This window comes from Ranitomeya imitator, chromosome 3 (genome assembly GCF_032444005.1).
Source record: "Ranitomeya imitator isolate aRanImi1 chromosome 3, aRanImi1.pri, whole genome shotgun sequence".
Lineage (NCBI taxonomy): Eukaryota > Metazoa > Chordata > Amphibia > Anura > Dendrobatidae > Ranitomeya > Ranitomeya imitator.
Genome location: NC_091284.1, coordinates 220,386,987 through 220,409,657, shown reverse-complemented (window position 1 = coordinate 220,409,657; position 22,671 = coordinate 220,386,987). Strand labels below are relative to the sequence as shown.

The 22,671-nt window shown below is 40.7% G+C and overlaps 1 protein-coding gene across 7 annotated transcripts in view; it reads right to left on the bottom strand.

Moving 5' to 3' along the window:
* NGF (nerve growth factor) overlaps positions 1–16,237 on the bottom strand; it is a 180,064-nt gene extending 163,827 nt beyond the window's left edge. For 3 of the 7 annotated variants that reach the window (XM_069756148.1, XM_069756150.1, XM_069756151.1), the window contains exon 1: positions 11,726–13,643. Coding sequence is in view for 2 of the 7 variants with exons in the window: in XM_069756147.1 (XP_069612248.1) it covers positions 15,942–16,074 (133 nt within the window). In the remaining 5 variants the exon portion in view is untranslated. Of the gene's footprint in view, positions 1–11,725; positions 13,644–15,941 lie in introns of those variants that run through there. The other 4 variants (XM_069756154.1, XM_069756147.1, XM_069756146.1 and 1 more) reach the window with 4 other exon arrangements.
* Between the last annotated feature and the right edge of the window lie 6,434 nt (positions 16,238–22,671).

Genomic DNA, 22,671 nt, shown 5'->3' with positions numbered 1-22,671 from the left:
TACTTTTGAACGACATCATTGGTTTTAGCATGTCATGTACTAGAAAACGGGAAAAAAATTCCAAGTGCGGTGAAATTGCAAAAAAAGTGCAATCCCACACTGGTTTTTTGTTTGGCTTTTTTGCTAGATTCACTAAATGCTAAAACTGACATTATGATTCTCCAGGTCAGTACGAGTTCATAGACACCTAACATGACTAGGTTATTGTTTATCTAAGTGGTGAAAAAAAATTCCAAACTTTGCTAAAAAAAAAAAAAAAAAGTGCGCCATTTTCCGATACTTGTAGCGTCTCCATTTTTCATGATCTGGGGTCGGTTGAGGGCTTATTTTTTGCATGCCGAGATGACGTTTTTAATGATAGCATTTCAGTGCAGATAAGTTCTTTTGATCGCCAGTTATTGCATTTTAATGCAATGTCGCGGCGACCAAAAAAACGTAATTCTGGCATTTCGAATTTTTTTCCCGCTACGCTGTTTAGCGATCAGGTTAATACTTTTTTTTAATTGATAGATCGGGCGATTTGGAGCGCGGCGATACCAAATATGCGTAAATTTGATATTTTTTTTATTGATTTATTTTGATTGGGGCGAAAGGGGGGTGATTTAAACTTTTATGTTTTTTTTATTTTTTTCACATTTTTTTTAACTTTTTTTTAAACTTTTGCCATGCTTCAATAGCCTCTATGGGAGGCTAGAAGCAGGCACAACGCGATCGGCTCTGCTACATAGCAGCGATCTGCTGATCGCTGCTATGTAGCAGAAATGGAGGTGTGCTGTGAGCGCCGACCACAGGGTGGCGCTCACAGCCACCGGTCATCAGTAACCATAGAGGTCTCTAGGACCTCCATGGTTACAATATACAAGCATCGCCGACCCCCGATCATGTGACGGGGGTCGGCGATGACGTCATTTCCGGCCGCCCGGCCGGAAGCGGTAGTTAAATGCCGCTGTCTGCGTTTGACAGCGGCATTTAACTAGTTAATAGGTGCGGGCAGATCGCGATTCTGCCCGCGCCTATTACGGGCACATGTCAGCTGTTCAAAACAGCTGACATGTCCCGGCTTTGATGCGGGCTCACCGCGGAGCCCTGCATCAAAGCAGGGGAGCCGGCATCGGACGGTATAGTACGTCCGATGCCGGTAAGGGGTTAATTCTCTATTTATAATGGCCATTACTATTCACGTGGTTTCAACAATATTTTTTCAGTGGGTAAATCCATAAATAATATGCTTTTTAAAGTTGACATTTAATTAATCTCAACATGTACCATCTGCTTACAAGTTAAAGTGTATAGAAACTGTAAATTACCCGAGATATCTTCTCTAATAACGATCAGCACATTAATATGTGCTGCTGGATATCTTTCTGGTAATTTGTATTAACTCTGACAGATGGTAATTTATATACCTCTGACCCCTTTATTTACATAGACATTAACACACATGTCAGGAAAAACAAAAAATCAGGAATGATGGCAAATATCTATGGATATCTTCTCAAATACTAATACAGAGGTTGTAGGGTCTACTAGTCTATTACCTGCATTAAGGTTCCACAGCACAGATGCTGTGCAGATGTTTGATGCATGTAGAGAAGATAAATCTTTATTGCCAGTGTGGGGCACAAGCCACAAAATGGATCCATAAATGTCGAGAAACTTCCTGAACTGCTAAAGTTAATACAGTACTTTACGAAAGTATTCGGCCCCCTGGAACTTTTCAACCTTTTCCCACATATCATGCTTCAAACATAAAGATACCAAATGTAAATTTTTGGTGAAGAATCAACAACAAGTGGAACACAATTGTGAAGGTGTATGAAATTTATTGGTTATTTTAAATTTTTGTGGAAATTCAAAAACTGAAAAGTGGGCCGTGCAATATTATTTGGTCCCTTTAACTCAACAGTTTGTTGCGCCACAGTTTGCTGCAATTACAGAGGCAAGTTGCTTGGGGTATGTCTCTATCAGTTTTGCACATCGAGAGACTGAAATTCTTGCCCCTTTTTCCTTGGCAAGCAGCTCAAGCTCAGTGAGGTTTGATGGAGATCGTTTGTGAACAGCAGTTTTCTGCTCTTTCCACAGATTCTCGATTGGATTGAGGTCTGGACTTTGACTTGGCCATTCTAACACCTGGATACGTTTATTTGTGAACCATTCCATTGTAGATTTTGCTTTATGTTTGGGATCATTGTCTTGTTGGAAGACAAATCTCTGTCCCAGTCTCAGGTCTTTTGCAGACTCCAACAAGTTTTTTTCAGGAATGGTTCTGTATTTAGCTCCATCCATCTTTCCATCAATTTTAGCCATCTTTCCTGTCCCTGCTGAAGAAAAGCAGGTCCAAACCATGATGCTGCCACCACCATCTTTGACAGTGGGGATGGTGTGTTAAGGGTGATGAGCTGTGTTGCCTTTACGCCAAACATATCGTTTGGCATTGTTGTCAAAAAGTTCGATTTTGGTTTCATCTGACCTGAGCATCTTCTTCCACATGTTTGGTGTGTCTCCCAGGTGGCTTGTTGCAAACTTTAAATGACAGTTTTTATGGATATCTTTGGGAAATAGCTTTCTTCTTGCCACTCTTCCATAAAGGCCAGATTTGTGCAGTGTACGACTGTTGTCCTATGGACAGACTGTCCCACCTCAGCTGTAGATCTCTGCAGTTCATCCAGAGTGATCATGGGCCTCTTGGCTGCATCTCTGATCAGTCTTCTCCTTGTTTGAGATGAAAATTTAGAGGGACGTCCAGGTCTTGGTAGATTTGCAGATACTCCTTGGTAGATACTCCTTCCATTTCAATATGATCGATGGCACAGTGCTCCTTGGGATGTTTAAAGTTTTGGAAATCATTTTGCATCCAAATCCAGCTTTAAAGTTCTACACCACAGTATCACGGACCTGCCTGTTGTGTTTCTTGGTCTTCATGATGCTCTCTGTGCTTCTAACAGAACCCTGAGACTATCACAGAGCAGGTGCATTTATACGGAGACTTGATTACACACGGGTGGATTATATTTATCATTAGGCATTTAGGACAACATTTGATCATTCAGAGATCCACAATAAACTTCTGGTGTAAGTTTGCTGCATTGAAAGTAAAGGGGCCGAATAATATTGCATGCCCCACTTTTCAGTTTTTGAATTTCCACAAAAATTTAAAATAACCAATAAATTTCGTTCAACTTCACAATTGTGTTCCACTTGCTGTTGATTCTTCACCAAAAATGTAAATTTGGTATCTTTGTTTGAAGCATGATATGTGGGAAAATGTTGAAAAGTTCCAGGGGTTCAAATACTTCCGTATAGCACTTTACTTAGTCTATTATCAATAATGGTACTAATGTTTATCTTACTATAGCTCTGGAATAAAACCTTTCTATATTAATAAGCCAAGTTCCAAAAAAAAAGTTGTAAAGCTTGGTAAAATAGGAAGAAAACAAGAATACAATGATTTTGAAATCTCTTATGGAAGTATTGTATTCACAGTAGAAATTAGAACACCACAGAAGAAGGTAGCAATTTTTAGATTTCATTTGAAAAAAATAACTAAATTAGAAATTGTTGGCAGGAACACTTCTCAAACAAGTTGGGACTAGGCCATGTCTACCATTGCGTAGCATCAACTCTTCTTTTTACAATCTAAATGTCTGGGAAGTAAGGAGAACAATTGCTGGAGTTTGGGGAAAGGAATATTGTCCCACTTTTGTCTGATGTAGGATTCTAGCTGCTTCGCAGTCCTGGGTCTTTGTTGGAGTTTTTGTTTCACAATTCAACATGTTTTCTATTGATGAAAGATCTGGACTGCAGGTGGCCAGTTCATCAGCTGAACTCTTTTCCTGAGAAGCCATACTGTCGTGATGGATGCAATATGCAAGGCTTCTCTGAAATAGATGTTGTCTGGATGGGAAAATATGTTACTCTAAATCCACTATATACAGTAATGCTCAGCATTGATAGTGTCTTTCAAAATGTGTAAGCTGTTAATACCATAGACACTAATGTAACCCAAAACAATCAGAGATGAGACTGTTACCAAGATTGATGGTCCCTCTCCTTTTGAATCTGCCAGGCACAGTATCCATGATTTCCATAAAGAATTTCACATTTTGATTTATCTTATTATAGAACAGTTTTCCATTTTGCGGCTGCTCATTTTAAATTAGCTTTGGCCCAAAGAAAATGGCAGCGTTTCTGGATTCTGTTGATATATGGCTTCCTCTTTCCATGATAGAGCTTTAACTTGTATTTGTGGCTTGCACGGAGACTGATTTGCATGACCAAATAATGCAGTGAAGCCTGGGGGCCCATAGGTCACTAGCCTTTAATATTGTCTGTCGGCCTTGGCCCTTGTGTACATGGATTTCTCCAGAATCTCTGAATATTGTGAGGATATTATGAACTATAAAGGGTGAAATATTCCAAGTTTTTGCAATTTAACTAAAATGGTGCCACTGATTGTGAATGCAGTTACTAACAGATTTGTGAACCTCTGACCATCTTTGCTTCTTAAGATCCCTTCACACTGAACAACTTAACAACGATATCGCTAGCGATCCGTGACGTTGCAGCATCCTGGATAGCGATATCGTTGTGTTTGACATGCAGCAGCGATCTGGATCCTACTGTGACATCGTTGGTCGGAGCAGAAAGGCCAGAACTTTATTTCGTCGCTGGATCTCCCGCAGACATCGCTGAATCGGCGTGAGTGACGCCGATTCAGCGATGTCTTCACTGGTAACCAGGGTAAACATCGGGTTATTAAGCGCAGGGCTGCGCTTAGTAACCCGATGTTTACCCTGGTTACCAGTGTAAATGTAAAAAAAAAACAAACACTACATAATTACATTCCGGTGTCTGTCCCCCGGCACTCTGCTTCCCTGCACTGTCAGCACCGGACGGCCGTAAAGCACAGCGGTGACGTCACCGCTCTGCTTTACGGCCAGCCGGCGCTCACAGTCAGTGCAGGAAGCAGAACGCCGGGGGACAGACACCGGAATGTAAGTATGTAGTGTTTGTTTTTTTTTACATTTACACTGGTAACCAGGGTAAACATCGGGTTACTAAGCGCGGCCCTGCTTGGGGTCCAATTTCTCCTGTTACCCTTGGGAAAATACAAAACTGGGGGCTAAAAAATAATTTTTGTGGGAAAAAAAAGGATTTTTTATTTTCACGGCTCTGCGTTATAAACTGTAGTGAAACACTTGGAGGTTCAAAGTTCTCACAACACATCTAGATAAGTTCCTTGAGGGGTCTAGTTTCCAATATGGGGTCACTTGTGGGGGGTTTCTACTGTTTAGGTACATTAGGGGCTCTGCAAACGCAATGTGACGCCTGCAGACCAATCCATCTAAGTTTGCATTCCAAATGATGCTCCTTCCCTTCCGAGCCCTCCCATGTGCCCAAACGGTGGTTCCCCCACATATGGGGTATCAACGTACTCAGGACAAATTGGACAAAAACTTTTGGGGTCCAATTTCTCCTGTTACCCTAGTGAAAATACAAAACTGGGGGCTAAAATATAATTTTTGTGGGAAAAAAATTTGTTTTATTTTTATGGCTCTGCATTATAAACTTCTGTGAAGCCCTTTGTGGGTCAAAGTGCTCACAACACATCCAGATAAGTTCCTAGGGGGTCTACTTTCCAAAATGGTGTCACTTGTTGGGGGTTTCAATGTTTAGGCACATCAGTGGCTCTCCAAACGCAACATGGCGTCCCATCTCAATTCCTGTCAATTTTGCATTGAAAAGTCAAACGGCGCTCCTTTTCTTCCGAGCTCTCCCATGCGCCCAAACAGTGGTTTACCGCCACATATGGGGTATCAGCGTACTCAGGTCAAATTGTACAACAACTTTTGTGGTCCAATTTCTTCTCTTACCCTTGGGAAAATAAAAAATTGGGGGCAAAAAGATAATTTTTGTGAAAAAATATGATTTTTTATTTTTATGGTTCTGCATTATAAACTTCTGTGAAGCACTTGGTGGGTCAAAGTGCTCATCGCACCTCTAGATAAGTTCCTTAGGGGGTCTACTTTCCAAAATGGTGTCACTTGTTGGGGGTTTGAATATTTAGGCACATCAGTGGCTCTCCAAACGCAACATGGCGTCCCATCTCAATTCCTGTCAATTTTGCATTGAAAAGTCAAATTGCCCTCCTTCGCTTCCGAGCTCTGTCATGCGCCCAAACAGTGGTTTACCCCCACATATGGGGTATCGGCGTACTCAGGATAATTTGTACAACAACTTTTGCGGTCCATATTCTCCTGTTACCCTTGGTAAATTAAAACAAATTGGTGCTGAAGTAAATTTTTTGTGAAAAAAAGTTAAATGTTCATTTTTATTTAAACATTCCAAAAATTCCTGTGAAACACCTGAAGGGTTAATAAGCTTCTTGAATGTGGTTTTGAGCACCTTGAGGGGTGCAGTTTTTAGAATGGTGTCACACTTGGGTATTTTCTATCATATAGACCCCTCAAAATGACTTCAATATATGGCTTCCTCTTTCCATGATAGAGCTTTAACTTGTATTTGTGGCTTGCACGGAGACTGATTTGCATGACCAAATAATGCAGTGAAGCCTGGGGGCCCATAGGTCACTAGCCTTTAATATTGTCTGTCGGCCTTGGCCCTTGTGTACATGGATTTCTCCAGAATCTCTGAATATTGTGAGGATATTATGAACTATAAAGGGTGAAATATTCCAAGTTTTTGCAATTTAACTAAAATGGTACCACTGATTGTGAATGCAGTTACTAACAGATTTGTGAACCTCTGACCATCTTTGCTTCTTAAGATCCCTTCACACTGAACAACTTAACAACGATATCGCTAGCGATCCGTGACGTTGCAGCGTCCTGGATAGCGATATCGTTGTGTTTGACATGCAGCAGCGATCTGGATCCTACTCTGACATCGTTGGTCGGAGCAGAAAGGCCAGAACTTTATTTCGTCGCTGGATCTCCCGCAGACATCGCTGAATCGGCGTGAGTGACGCCGATTCAGCGATGTCTTCACTGGTAACCAGGGTAAACATCGGGTTATTAAGCGCAGGGCTGCGCTTAGTAACCCGATGTTTACCCTGGTTACCAGTGTAAATGTAAAAAAAAACAAACACTACATAATTACATTCCGGTGTCTGTCCCCCGGCACTCTGCTTCCCTGCACTGTCAGCACCGGACGGCCGTAAAGCACAGCGGTGACGTCACCGCTCTGCTTTACGGCCAGCCGGCGCTCACAGTCAGTGCAGGAAGCAGAACGGCGGCCTCGACCAATCAGAGACGCGGGATTTCCAGGACGGACAGACAGACAGACAGACAGACAGACGGAAAAACCCTTAGACAATTATATATATACTAGATTGTGGCCCGATTCTAACGCATGGGGTATTCTAGAATATGCATGTCCCCGTAGTATATGGACAATGATGATTCCAGAATTCGCGGCAGACTGTGCCCGTCGCTGATTGGTCGAGGCAACCTTTATGACATCATCGTCACCATGGCAACCATTATGACATCATCGTCGCTGTGCCCGTTGCTGATTGGTTGAGGCCTGGCGGCCTCGACCAAATCAGAAACGCGGGATGTCTACGTCCTTTATGACATCATCGTTGCTGTGCCCGTTGCTGATTGGTCGAGGCCAGGCGGCCTCGACCAATCAGAGACGCGGGATTTCTACGTTGATGCTGTGCCCGTCGCTGATTGGTGGAGGCCTGGCAGCCGCGACCAATCAGAGAGGCGGGATTTCCAGGACAGACAGACAGACAGAAAGACAGACAGAAAGACAGACAGACGGAAAAACCCTTAGACAATTATATATATAGACTAGATTGTGGCCCGATTCTAACGCATCGGGTATTCTAGAATATGCATGTCCCCGTAGTATATGGACAATGATGATTCCAGAATTCGCGGCAGACTGTGCCCGTCGCTGATTGGTCGAGGCAACCTTTATGACATCATCGTCGCCATGGCAACCATTATGACATCTACGTTGATACTGTGCCCGTCGCTGATTGGTCGAGGCGAATTCGCGGCAGACTGTGCCCGTCGCTGATTGGTCGAGGCAACCTTTATGACATCATCCTTCGCCATGCTGTGCCCGTCGCTGATTGGTCGAGGCCTGGCGGCCTTGACCAATCAGAGACGTGGGATTTCCAGGACAGACAGACAGACAGAAAGACAGACAGACAGACAGACGGAAAAACCCTTAGGCAATTATATATACTAGATTGTGGCCCGATTCTAATGCATCGGGTATTCTAGAATATGCATGTCCCTGTAGTATATGGACAATATGGACTGATTGGTCGAGGCAACCTTTATGACATCATCGTCGCCATGGCAACCATTATGACATCTACGTCGATACTGTGCCCGTCGCTGAATCAGAAACGTGGGATTTCTATGTCCTTTATGACATCATCGTCGCTGTGCCCGTTGCTGATTGGTCGAGGCCTGGCGGCCTCGATCAATCAGAGACGCGGGAGTCTACATCCTTTATGACATCATCTTCGCTGTGCCCGTCACTGATTGGTCGAGGCGGCCTCGACCAATCAGAGACGCGGGATTTCCTGGACAGACAGACAGACAGAAAGAGAGACAGACAGACAGACGGAAAAACCCTTAGACAATTATATATATAGATAGATAGTGTACAACCCCTTTAAAGTAAAATGCCACAAAATCATCTTCCCTAAATAATTTTTAAAGGGTTGGCTACTTTATTTTTTTTTTTTAAGCGCAAAAATAAAATACGATCTTGCACACATTTTTGATAATTCTGTTGTGTGAACTGAGCCTAACATAAATCTCAAGTATTTCTGTACATCAGATTGACAATTTCAAATGGTTTTGTCCTAAAATAGCAAGCACTGCAGGAACATCTACATTTTTGCTTGTTGTCCGAACCACGTACAGCATAAGCAAGGCAGACTTATTAGTTACTAATAGCCATGTTATACCCTGAAAAAATGGGAAGTTTCACACTAAATATTTCAAATACAACCAAGAACGTCTCAAAAAGTCATACAGCAGGCTCGCTCTGACTTCTTCATTACCAAGTTATCTTTATTCTCTCCTTTTTTGTGTGTACAGAAAGCTGGTCACAAAGACAACACAGACAGCGTAAAAGCAGTGGGAAGCTGTCCACGTGAGTGTTCTCCTTGATTTTTTTTAAATCTCTTTCTGCTAAAACTTTGCAGGGTTTTAAAGTAGACCATAATGTTTTGTATTGAGTGAGCTTGCTCCATTGGCTTCAAACGCTATCTACTGATTGCAAATATTATCCTTGTAATCATGGGCCAACATTTCTTAGTGTGGTTGTAACAGGAGTCTAGCTTATCCCATACAATTGGCAAAAATCAAATTTAGACAAATATGTTATCGTTTTGGGCCAAGAGAACAAATGTGAGTCTGAAATGCACCAATTAATGACCTAAAGAATGCCAACTAAGACTTGGCTAGCTTTACCTTGTGCAAGATGCGACAAAACTCATACAGTGTTCGTCACGGTATTCTTCCAGTTTTACATGTAAACAGTGTCCCATATTTTTAAAGGGCACCTGTCACCAGCTTTGGCCAATACGAGTTACGGCCACCCCCTTTCAGGACAGATATGTACAGCATTCTATAACGCTGTATATGAACCCCGATCTGACCTGTAGGAGAAGAAAAATAACGTTTATTATTCTCACCTGGGGGGTGGTCCGGTCAGAGGGGCGTCACTCTTCTTGTGATGCCGTCCTGCAGCAAAGTATTGCAGTGTGCAGGTGCCGGGAAAGGTCAGTGAAGCCCATCGCCTGTGTTGCAGGACTTTGTTCTGCTCTCAACAGGGCAGACAAGTACGCTTGTGCAGGAGCGAGATTCCGGGGAGCCTGTGTGGATGACGCAGTCACGCATCATTCACATGAAGCAAGCAGGAGGACGGCGATCGCAAGAAGATGGGAGGCGCTGGACCAAGAAGATCTGGACCAAACTGCCCCCAGGTGAGTATAATAAAAGTTATTTTTCTTCTCTTACAGGTCAGATCGGGTGCTTGTATACAGCATTATAAATGCTGTATATCAGCCCTGAAAGGGGGTGGCCGTAACTTGTATCGGCCAAACTTGGTGACAAGTTCACTTTAAGCAGTTTACACCAAATTTGGCCCCCAAAAAATGCAATTTGCACAAAGTTTTCATTTTCTTGCTCAATGCTTATCAAAAGTTGAAAAAAAAACAAGTACCGAGTAGGAGGTATGACCAACAACATTTGGGGCTCGCTCACACAATGTTCTTTCCAATGTTTTGTCAGATACCACTCGATCCAATGTTATATTGCAGATCTGCAATTTTTTTCTCATGCTGAATCGGCATGAAAAAACAATCATAGCATGCTGCAAATGCACCCAATAATCATATCCCACTCACCCATACATGTCTATGGGTGTATGTGTAACAGCAAACTGCACTTGGATGTCATCTGAGAGTAGTCCGATTATTGCAGACATAAAATGGAGAAATTAAGTTCTCTGTCTTTGCACCGGTGCTGCGATTCTGTCATGCAAGAGAATCGGATCAAACATAGGTGACACTCAGATTAAACTAAGAGTTTGAACCAAGTGTCATTATCGTAATCGGCCAATTCTCACGCATTAGAGAATCTATGCTTGTGTGGCCCCAATTAAGCTTTATTCCATACATTGTCACTAGTTTTGATGCAAATCTGTACTCGTATATGGAAGGTGCAAATTTTATTGATGGATTTTAGGACAGCCTAAAACTGCACTAAAAATTTGTCGCAATTTACTCCAATGTTTTTTTTTTTTTCGTAGAAAAGTGTATGAAATGCCATCCTTGCTAAATCAGCCAGCAGTATATGTATTCCAATTGTAAAAGTGCTAGAGACGTTAACTAGGAAATGAGGAAATTTAGTGACATAGATTCAAAGGAAAATGACATTGGAGTGGATTTAGCTCACACACAGGATGTCTCCTAACCTTGGTTGCAAGTTTAATAATCGATGCACAGCATAAAATCAATTGCAACTAAATTAAATACTTGGACATGTCAATAATCAAGTTCAAAGTGCGCTATGGTCGAACAGTATCCCTGACTAGACTTTTATTTTTGCTTCATATTGAAAATTCATTGTTAAAAAGTGAATTTTATTCTTGGAAAAATTTGACATTTGAATCCAGGCAAAGAAAAGTAGTAGGGAACCCAAATGGCCTTTCTCCATTCTCCTTTGTAAACTAAGTATTTTAACCCTTCTGTTCTGTTCGGTCTGGGGAGACCTATTTTGAACTTTGGTATTTTTTGGGGTGTTCAAGATGCGGTTCTGAAACTTGTGGTTGATTGACTTAAATGAGGATGGGTCGGTCGGCCACGGGTTTCAGAGCCGCATCTTGAATATTTTAAAGAATATTGAAGTTCAAAGTCGGTCATTTTTGACCAACAGAACAGCAGGGTTAATACAATTTCTTTGGACTATCACCCAGCATATGGAGTGATCTTGTTTCATGGAAAATATTGACACAAAATGGCATATAGGAAAGTGTGTGTAGCCCTAGAGAAATGAAAGGTCAATGTACATTTTTGAGAACAAGTTACTGATTACTATGAGCTACAATGCAGCTACATTGGTTTATAAATGATGGTTAATGGTGTGAAAAAGTGTGATATGATACAGCTAAAATTCACCTAAAACCTAACAGAAGAAGCACATGTTTAGGGACAGTTATGTTCACCTACCAGAAGTAAGCACAAATCCATAGGTTATAGTGGTCCACTTTATGTTTGCTGGTAACGTGAAGAATTTCCATAATCCACTTAATTCAATCAGTAACCACAATCTTCTGTTGAGATGCTTTTCTCAAATTTTCCCCAGATTTAAAAAAAAAAAAAGAAACTTTAAAAATAAAGAATAAGATGCCCGATTCTGCAGTGTTTTTCTCCAGGACCTCATATGAGCAGACAAATGTTACCAGACATTAGAGTCCTTCAGACACTGAACAGTAGACACCATTGGCGATATTGAATATATCCTCTCATGGGTTCTCCTATGTAACTGCTACTAGAGGATGTAATGTCTGAGGGGCTGGGTTTCACTAAGAGACCACTTCTTAAGATTTAAGAAAAAAAAAAGGGAGGGTACACTGAGCATATTCAGTGGCCTACACATCTGATGCTTTAAGATATTTTGTTTTGAGGGTAGCGTTGGATTTTAGGTCTTTACTAGGTGGCATACTAGAGAGAAATCTCCCCCCCAAAAAAAAAAAATATATATATATACATGACCAAATCAATTATCTTGTTTGATGAATAAAAATACCAAGTTTAATACAATAGAAAATGAAAACTACCACTTCACACAATAACTTACACTATATTATCATCCATCATTGGATTTTGGTAGAGCTTGATGTTATTCGGGTTCCACCAAAGCATCCAATGAATCTTTTTTGGAAAACAATTTACAAGTCAGCACCGTAGAACGTTTTTTTTTCTACTGGTCATTGCTGTCCATGTATAATTATTTTATGCTTCATTATATGCTGAATTCATTCTTTAACACGATCATAGAAAAATATATATCTATGGAATATGGCTTTCAGTCAGTGAATTGTAAGGGGCTTACAGAAACAGTTGTACATATAATCTAAAACTTAATCAGAAAACTACGTGAGACTATTGAAGATATTAATATGTCGTCCAATAAGGTTCTAGAGTCTAGGGAATGAGAGACCATCAGATGTCTACATTCGATAATCCCTTAAGACATCTGGATCCAGCAGATAATCCAGACACGACTCATTCGTTTTATGGGATCATTCCTACAGCTGAAACTACAGGAAGAAAAGGTGGTAAACAAGGTTAAACAGTAAGAACATCGAATACCGGCTGTACTTTCCTGAAGTCAGGAAGACATCTATTTTTTTCCCTTTTTTAGACAGGAACTGGCCAAGTATGCTCCAAGGTATTTCTGACTGCTTCTGGATACAAGGTGATTAATCCCAAAGGCCAAATCCACTCATGCCTAAACACAGGCGTCTCTCCGAAGCCTAAAACTGAACTATTCTATTTAAAAGCATCATTTCTAATAAGTTTCATATGCATGCTATAACTTCAGGACTTTAGAAGTATCACCATAACCCATCAATAAACAACTGTGACAGCATCTCTACACTACAGCGGTCTGCTCCAACCAATGCATCGCTCTACATAATCGCTATCATATGTCAGCTTTAACAATACTGTCATAAATGCGTAATGTTCACCAGATCATCCAACCAACTTTTTTTTTCCTTTTTTTTCCTATAGGTTCATTTAACCGCTCTCTCATCCTTAATTCCTGATGGTGTGCTATTCCTGGCAAAGACAGGGTTAATAACTATTGGCAAGTTAAACGGGGTTAGTATGGGAACAATCCAATCCCCCAAGCTGTCTCTGTCTGCAACAGATTCATATTAAAAAAAAAAAATGAAAAGGACGCAGTGATATGTGCCTTTGGCATCAACAGAAGAGCTATTTGCAGGCATGTGTTGTATACAATAGGCACACTTGCTGAGCAGACTACTACAGAGATAGGCTCCCGACTGCCACATATTTATTTTATAATCTCCTTTTGCTTCATGGAACACATAGTATTCTGGTGATATAACAAGAGATAGATAGATAGATAGATAGATAGATAGATAGATAGATAGATAGATAGATAGATAGATATGGGATAGATAGATAGATAGATAGATAGATAGATAGATAGATATGGGATAGATAGATAGATAGATAGATAGATAGATAGATAGATAGATAGATATGGGATAGATAGATAGATAGATAGATATTGGATAGATAGATAGATAGATAGATATGGGATAGATAGATAGATAGATAGATAGATAGATAGATAGATAGATAGATAGATAGATATTGGATAGATAGATAGATAGATATGGGATAGATAGATAGATAGATAGATAGATAGGTAGATAGATAGATAGATATTGGATAGATAGATAGATAGATAGATAGATAGATAGATAGGTAGAAAGATAGATAGATAGATAGATAGATAGATAGATAGATAGATAGATATGGGATAGATAGATAGATAGATAGGTAGATAGATAGATAGATAGATAGATAGATAGATAGATAGATATTGGATAGGTAGATAGATAGATAGATAGATAGATAGATAGATAGGTAGATAGATAGATAGATAGATAGATAGATATGGGATAGATAGATAGATAGATAGGTAGATAGATAGATAGATAGATAGATAGGTAGATAGATAATAGATAGATAGATAGATAGATATGGGATAGATAGATAGATAGATAGATAGATAGATAGATAGATAGATAGATAGATAGATAGATAGATAATAGATAGATATTGGATAGATAGATAGATAGATATGGGATAGATAGATAGATAGATAGATAGATAGATAGATAGATAGATAGATAGATAGATAGATAGGTAGATAGATAATAGATAGATATTGGATAGATAGATAGATAGATATGGGATAGATAGATAGATAGATAGATAGATAGATAGATAGATAGATAGATAGATAGATAGGTAGATAGATAGATAGATAGATAGATAGATAGATAGGTAGATAGATAGATAGATAGATATGGGATAGATAGATAGATAGATAGATAGATAGATAGATAGATAGATAGATAAGCCCTTGAGGTCAGGGTCTCCCACTTTGTACCAGTCTGTCACTGTTAATGCGTTTACTGTAGTTTGTGTATGTTGCATGTGAGTCCTCTTCACATGTTTAAAACCATGGAATTAATAGTGCTTTAAAAAAATAAATAAATAATTAATAATAATAATAGTAATAATAATAATAATAAACGGACTCCCTGCAATTTGTCCAACCGCAAGTAAATTTCAGCAGCAAAAACTATTTCAGAGTTGTTTTTTTTTGCCTTCACCATCGCATCCTAAAACCTGAATTACAAGTTGCTATTTGCCAAATGTTAGCACTTTACATGTTGATATGATTATATAGTAAAGGAGCAGCGTTACCCAGTTCTTGGTGTGTAGACTAAAGCTGGCAGACCTTACATTGACTAATACTCTACGAGGTTTAACTTAATGCGCTTTAATGCGTGAAAACACCCAATATTTATCCCGTAAGAAGTTACTTTTCCATCCACCAGCTTTGCAGGCAGAACGCCGGCAACCAAAGAAGATTATGGGAGAGCAGGAACCACTTAATAGCCTGCGCTTCTTAACTCTGGAGGGAGTGGTGAAGCACAGGACTACTCTTTGATCTGTGCCTTTAAAATCATCTAGCTCATTAGAATATCAAGAAATATAATTATTATATATATATATATACGGGGATGCACTTAACGCGGTGTTAAAAGCCCAGAAATACTGCCGAGACAGCGAACCTGCACCACACCTTCTTGTTCGTGGGACAGTGCGTACAACGTAAAGCAACAGGCAGCTACCTACAACGTAAGGCTAGGCTAAAGCATGATATCAGAAGGATCAATGTATAAGAGGTGAAAGAACACCTGCCGCGAGACTCAACGCGTTCTTAAGGCGTCTTTTCATACCTATCAGAAGTAACCGGTAGCACACACGCAGCAGAGATGGGTTTGTGATTTGGAGGAATCGCCTTGTAGTGGCAGGTAACCCAGAGAGGTATGCTACTTTGGATGATACAGAGTTAAATGGCGAGCACAGCACTGCTTTATCAGTACAGGTAAGTAAAGTCATAAAGCTCTTCATGGAAAGGAATGCAGAAAATGTTCTAATATAGGATTTCTAGAGACCTAAAAGAAAAAAAAAGCTTTAGGTTTTGGGGTGTCTGATGATAAAGTCAGGCTGAGAATCAGTGCAGAATTAGACTCTAGTACTTCTCTTAGAAAGTTTATGGAAGAAGTCATTACTGGCGAGAGACTGGAGCATGCAGGTTGGTCCTCACCTGAGCTTGGGTAGATGTGACAGTCACAAGGTGCTGAAATCCTGGATGATCCAGATGTCTGGTAGCCTCTCGCAGCCCAGTCCACAAAGTGCTTGGAAGCCCAGCTGAGCCATTCACATGTCTGTCCTCTCATTCACTGCTTTCAGGGGTTGTGAGCTGGAGATCTAAGGCTGACTCATGAGGCAGGACAATTCTTCAAGGTCCTAGTGCCTTTCTGACATAAACCAGGTGTGCTTCACATTCTTCCCTTCTTTTCCTCTCTGTTCAGGAATACTCCAAATTCAATTTCGCATATACGTGCGGAATGGAAATGGAAGCGAAACGCAGGAGGTTTTTGCGCCTAAACATTCAGCTCCCGAACGCATCCTCTTCTTGTCTGCAGAAGAGCAGCTGATAATAACCCCCTATAGTGATTGTGGAGTTTAAACCGGGATTACGTCTGAACCTATCAGCTTCATCCCAGCAGCGGTGTTTTCGAATAATCGCTAGTCACAATGGCTTAACCCTTCCGCTCCCGATGGGGCTTATCAAGAATAATCCAACAACGATGAAATAACTATTCCTGAATGAATTTCTGCTGATACGTCAAGGAAGGAAAATGTCTTTACGGCTTTCAAAAAAGGATTAAATCTCGGTCAGAAAATCTGTAAATGAAATAATGAAGTTCCAATTTATACATTCAACGCACTACAGAAACACGTTTTATATTCCAGCGTGATTTTTTTTTTTTAGATGAATCATAATTTATTAAGTTGCACGTTTTATTACATTTGGATTATTAACATAATTGACATTAGTAATATATATTAAAGAAGGTATTTATATCATCATATGGCAGTTACTAATTGTAATGATTACAATAGTTTCTACTTTATCTTATTTCTATTACTTTGGTCTTGTCTAAGTCTTGTCTACTTATTATAGTCCGTTCACATGTCCGCGTATTTTTTCAGCCAGACAAAATCGCAGAGACATGGACGATTTTGTTCTGAGTCTCGCATCAAACTCGCCAATGCAAGTATGTGGGTCTGCAAAAAAAAAATAAGACAGCACTCAGATGCCATCCGAGTGCTGTCTGTTTTTCGCTGACTGATAAGAGAAAAATTGATCAACTCTGATGGGAAAAGCTGACACACTGACCAAACTCTGATGACACTGATCAAAGCACTCAGATTGTTTTTTTTTACATACAAGAAAAGTCACTGAGGCCTGAATGAGCCCCATGTTACTGGCAGCATGAATTAGACACTGGTGCTATCATTTCAGCCAGATATGCTTTACTCTGGAATCCTGCAGCATTTCAGAGAAATAACATACATTTAAAGGCTTGTTCACATGACTGTATTTTCAGTCTGAGTGTTGTCCACGAATAACACAGACAATACTAGGACCAATGTTATTCAGTGAGGCTGTGCAGATTACATTTTTTTCAGTGACTGAATCTATGTGTGAAAAAAATGGCAGCATGCATTAGTTTCTTCTGTAAAACGGATGAGACAAGTCTACGGGTGCACAAAAAAAAATGTAATTCCATACAGAGCTACAGTATAGAATCCGATTTTTATGGAAAAATTGCAATTCCGTAACATAGGAAACTGTGAATGATTAATAGCTGTTACTGTAAAAACAGATTGCATATAGATAACAAGTGAAAAAAAGGATCATCGCACTTTTCTGGATGAAACTCAACTTTTTTATATGTTATCCTAATAGACAGTGTGAGGCCGGGGTCACACTTGCGCACAAGTCTCTCGCCTCAATACCCCGGCACTGCCGCCGACACTCGGGACCAGAGCGTTCAGCTGCATAGAAATATGTAATACCCCAGGAATTCGGTTGTTATAGTGGTATTGCCTTCCTCACGGGGAGGGTGATGCCATGCCTGGAAGCGAGGAAGATCCATTTAACAGGCAACACGTACATACAACGCTGTTCTGGCCAGAAGGGGGAGCCTTAGACCCAGTTTGAGGGGAGCTTCCCTATATATCCTGGCTGGAGGAAGAGTTAGGGAGAGTCTGTGAAAAGAGCTGGAGCTGAGCAGACATGCGGCTCTGCAGCTCCTGTCAGGAGAGCCAGACAGTCTGCAAGAGACAGTGAGGGGAGAAGGAGCAAAGGAGGAGAGAGAGAAACTGGAGTGGAGCTGCGATTGGGCCCACTCCAGGATCAAGCGCAGAAACCGAAGGCCAGAATTCCGAGGTTGTGGGGGTAACTGTATGCCCCACAACAGAAATCGGCGGGCAGGAGATTCCAAGCATCCTCCCCTTTAAGCAGCATTAGCTATACCTGGCCGAGTACCACAGGTGGCGTCACGAACACTACTACATTAGACTTTATTCCCATTTTCATTAACCCCTTTTAACTGGACGCGCTCAGGACCACGGACCGGGTCCCCGCTGCCGTGACCACCACTTTAAGAACAGAACCGGCCCGGTACTGAGTACGCCAGGGTCCTAGCAGGTGCTCAAAACTCATTAACGTGTGACCCCGGCCTTAGGGTGCAATGGCCACCTCACAACAGCCAAGAACAATGCAGCTCCACACGCCGCTCCCATAGACTGACAGTTCACTCCCTATACACACATGTACGGAGAGACCTATCACTCAAGGAGAAAAGCCACCAAAGACCTGCCTCTTGGACCAGTCAACTGAGCTACATGGCCCTTTAAATGTGATATGCATTTTTGTGGTGTTATAAGGCCCTATAGGCAAGCTTATAGAAAAATTCCAAAATATGCTATATCCAGAATATACGGTGTTTAAAAAAAGCAAAACCAAGAAAAACCTTTGTATTGTACTTTGTTTTGTTATTATATTGAATTATAAAAAGTGGCCCCCCAAAAAGGCTTTAAAAAAGGCCTATCCTCACTGTTGGAGTGAACTTTCAAACTAGCCGCAACATAGAGTATATGGTGCTGTAAGTTCGGCTAATTAGCCCAATGGCTGGGACACACAACTGTAGCAGAGGTAGTAAGATTCATCTGTATTACCTCAGCAGGCGCAGATTCATGTAAACTATCTCACAGCAACCAATCACATCACTGCTTTCATTTTTAAAGAGCACTATAGAAAATGAGCGCTGTACTCTCATTGGTTGCTAAGGGCAACAATTGCTGCGTTACTATTAGAAAGTTTTCATGAGTCTTTTATTTCTATGGTGACGCTTTAAAATATTTTGCTATCATGTATAGTGCAAAACGTGCTGTCCTCAGTACTAGTAGTGTGGAACTACAAGTTCCAAGTAATTCTATTTTGCGTTTAAAGCAATTGTCTGGCTAAAATAAAGCATCACCTATCCATGGTGTCCCCTGTACAGGTGATAACTTGCTGAATAGTGGGTGTCCCCGATAATCCTTCCATCACTATGGGACTGCCGTAAAAAGCCAGTCGAAAATCTATAAGAAATTAATGGAGCACAGGAATACATGGGTATTGCTGATCCATTCAAAGGCCATGTGCACACGTTGAGTATTTGGATAGTTTTTACCTCAGAATTTGTAAGCCAAAACCATGAGTTGGTGAGAAATACAAAAGTGGTGAGGTGACGTGTTTCTATGATACTTTTCCTCTGATTGTTCTCCTCCTGGTTTTGGCTTACAAATACTGAGGTAAAAATGTCACCAAATACTCAACATGTGCCCATTCTTCTGATCGGTGCAGGTCCCAGTGGTCAGACCTCCAGTAATCAGCAAGTTGTCACCTTTCTTCAACCCTTAACAGCATGAGCCACAATGTGAATGCAACTGACATGGTATGCCCTTGGGTTCATCTAGAGCAGGGAGAGAAATTAGTGATCAGCGACTAATCAATTAATTATACTTCTCCCATACTCGTGTTCTGCGATGGAACAAGTTCATTTTATGCTTCATTATGAGGTAGATTCTGATGTTGGACTACACGCAAAACTGATCATGACAGTGACTATAGAAGATATTAGAAAATATTATTTCTAAACATGTGATTGATTACCCCTTCAAAATAGTCCTCTATATAGCACTGCACTGTTGTATCTGAGTTTATGTTTGGATGCTGTTATATGAGGTCATAACAGTGGATTACGGTAAATCAGTTCCTTAATTCATCTGCGTTCTCACTAGCTGCCAAGTAAAAAGAATTTTCCCAAGAGATTCGAAACATGGGAATTCGTAACTACAAACTGTGGAGCTCTAAAACTTACAAATGGATGATTCCAGTGATAAAATATCAGAGCACAAGCAGATTACGTCTTTTTAGTTGTGTGACCTGTCAGTTATCCTGATTCAAGTTAAAGGGCAGAGCTGCTGGGACCAATGATTGGCTGCAGCGGTCAAGTGTGCTGTAGTCATGGTATCATTGCAGCTGCCTGTAAACAGTCACCAGGAGCAGTTTTGGAGAGCTTGTGCTGTTAGTAAAGCTTTTACGGATATTTTGATAATCTGATGGGCTTTAAAAAATTATAAATGGAAACCTGTTTAGCAACTTGATTAAGTTTTCGTTGCTGCAGGAATAAATAGTATCATGTAGGATTCATATCTTTGCATGCTTTCTCTTTTCTTAAGATATAGAGGAGTAAAAGAACAAATATTTACTGAGAGATCCTACGTCCTTGTTTGAGAGGTCTTGAGTGCATAGTTCTTGAAGACCACTTCGATGAAAACCTGGAAGAGGAACCTGCAATCTATTAAGAGTTGTCCAAAATGGACCACTCAATTACACACCAGATTCGATTTTAATAGACAAATTTCATAATATCAGGGAGATCTGCACGTAAACTAAAAATAATAGAATCTATTATGCAGTGTCCGGAAATGAACCGTGACTGGATTTTCCAGTGTTCCTTTAGAAATAACTGGAGCCAGATGTTTATTGCCTTTATGCAGTATGGTTTCTTATTTTGGAAATAAGGGACACCTTCCCAATCACTGGTGGTCGGACTGCTTTTGAGAACCGGAGCCCTGGAGAACACGGTCTGAATTGAGTGGAGGTTGATCAAGTGCACTGCAGCTCCATTCATACTTATGGGGGTGTCGAAATCAGCCAAGTCCAGCACTCGGGTATCATCGGCGGACCCATTAAGAAGCACTCCATTTACATGGGAAGAGCCCTGTTTTTGAGGATCTGTGGGGGTCCCACCAGTCAGACGTCTAGCGATCAGGAAGTTATCTCCTATCACAATGCAAATCAACACGGTAGTAACATGAACATTTTTACACATGGACTGATGGTCTGTGTGTAAAAAAAATTGCGACATGCGTTACCTATTACTAGTGATAAGCGAGTGTACTCGTTGCTCGGGTTTTCCTGAGCACGCTCGGGTGACCTCCGAGTATTTATGACTGCTTGGAGATTTAGTTTTCATCGCCACAGCTGGATGATTTACAGCTACTAGCCAGCATAAGTACATGTGGGGGTTGCCTGGTTGCTAGGGAATCCCCACATGTAATCAAGCTGGCTAATAGCTGTAAATCATTCAGCTGAGGTGAGGAAAACTAAATCTCCGAGCACTAAAAAATACTCGGAGGTCACCCGAGCGTGCTCAGGAAAACCCAAGCAACGAGTACACTCGCTCATCACTACCTATTACCTGTCCATATTCCTGATCAGTATTGCTATACAGTTGCGTTTGTCAATGACTCCAACTAAAAAACAACCTACGCCATGCAGCCTTCTTTCTTCCGCACACTTGTATTGAAAAAGCAAAGCCGGCATAGCAATGTGTATACTTGATTGACTAGTAAGTTGCAAATAATAATTAAAACATTTAAAACAGTCTGCAAAACATAAAGAATGAAAGAATTGTAGTGTAAATATTCATAGTAATATCTGTAGAATGATCATTTCCTACATTGTAAAATGGTGTCGTGATGTCACAGCTCCTAGGCACATACATCACGCTGAATCAATGACAACAGCTTGGCGTGTTTGTGCCCCCTAGTGGATAACATGGAAAAAAGACATTACAATGTCTGGGCAAACAAGGCCACATCCACCCACCCTTAGCTGCCAGACAGATGAACACCCACACTCCAAGGACAAAAAGTCAATTAGAACAAGACTTGGTTATTTTCGCTGTAGCCGGTGTTTTATTTTGCTCCCTGTGTCTTTTCCTCTTTCTGTCCTTCTGGAGCGTATTCATTATAGAGTTACTATAGTGTGCAATGTGCCAGAGCCTTCTGCAGTCTTCATTTCTCACTGCGTATTTATAGCATCGTTGTCTGGTCTCGTGAATGGCACTCGCCGCTTAAAACCGTATTCCGACGTGCTGGAGATAAGAGGCCCTGTGGGAAGTAAATGGTAGCTCAAACTCGTCTGCTGCTGTTGGGATAGCAGCATGGAACATGACATAAAGATAACGCAGAAGTCTAAACACGTACAGCTCAAATGTGCCTGGTATTAATGGTGTATTAAGGCGGTGGAGGAGCTTCACCTTTAATAAAAGCAATTTTATATCTTGTGATTTGCTAACATTTGTAAACTGCTGCGGAATAAGTTGGTGCTGCAGAAATAAAAACTATTATTATTACTATTAACATTGTCATATATGATATCAAAAAGGTAATGTGTGGGAATAATCCATGGTGGATTTATTATATCTATCTGCAAACGAAATAATAAACCAGCAATCTGTAAGAGCTAAGATATAGGCAAATATTAGATATATGAAATTTGAACTCCATTACTGCTACATATGGAAACAGGAACACATGGGCTACTTGCACAGTGAACAAGTCTGTATGATCATGTTCACACACCA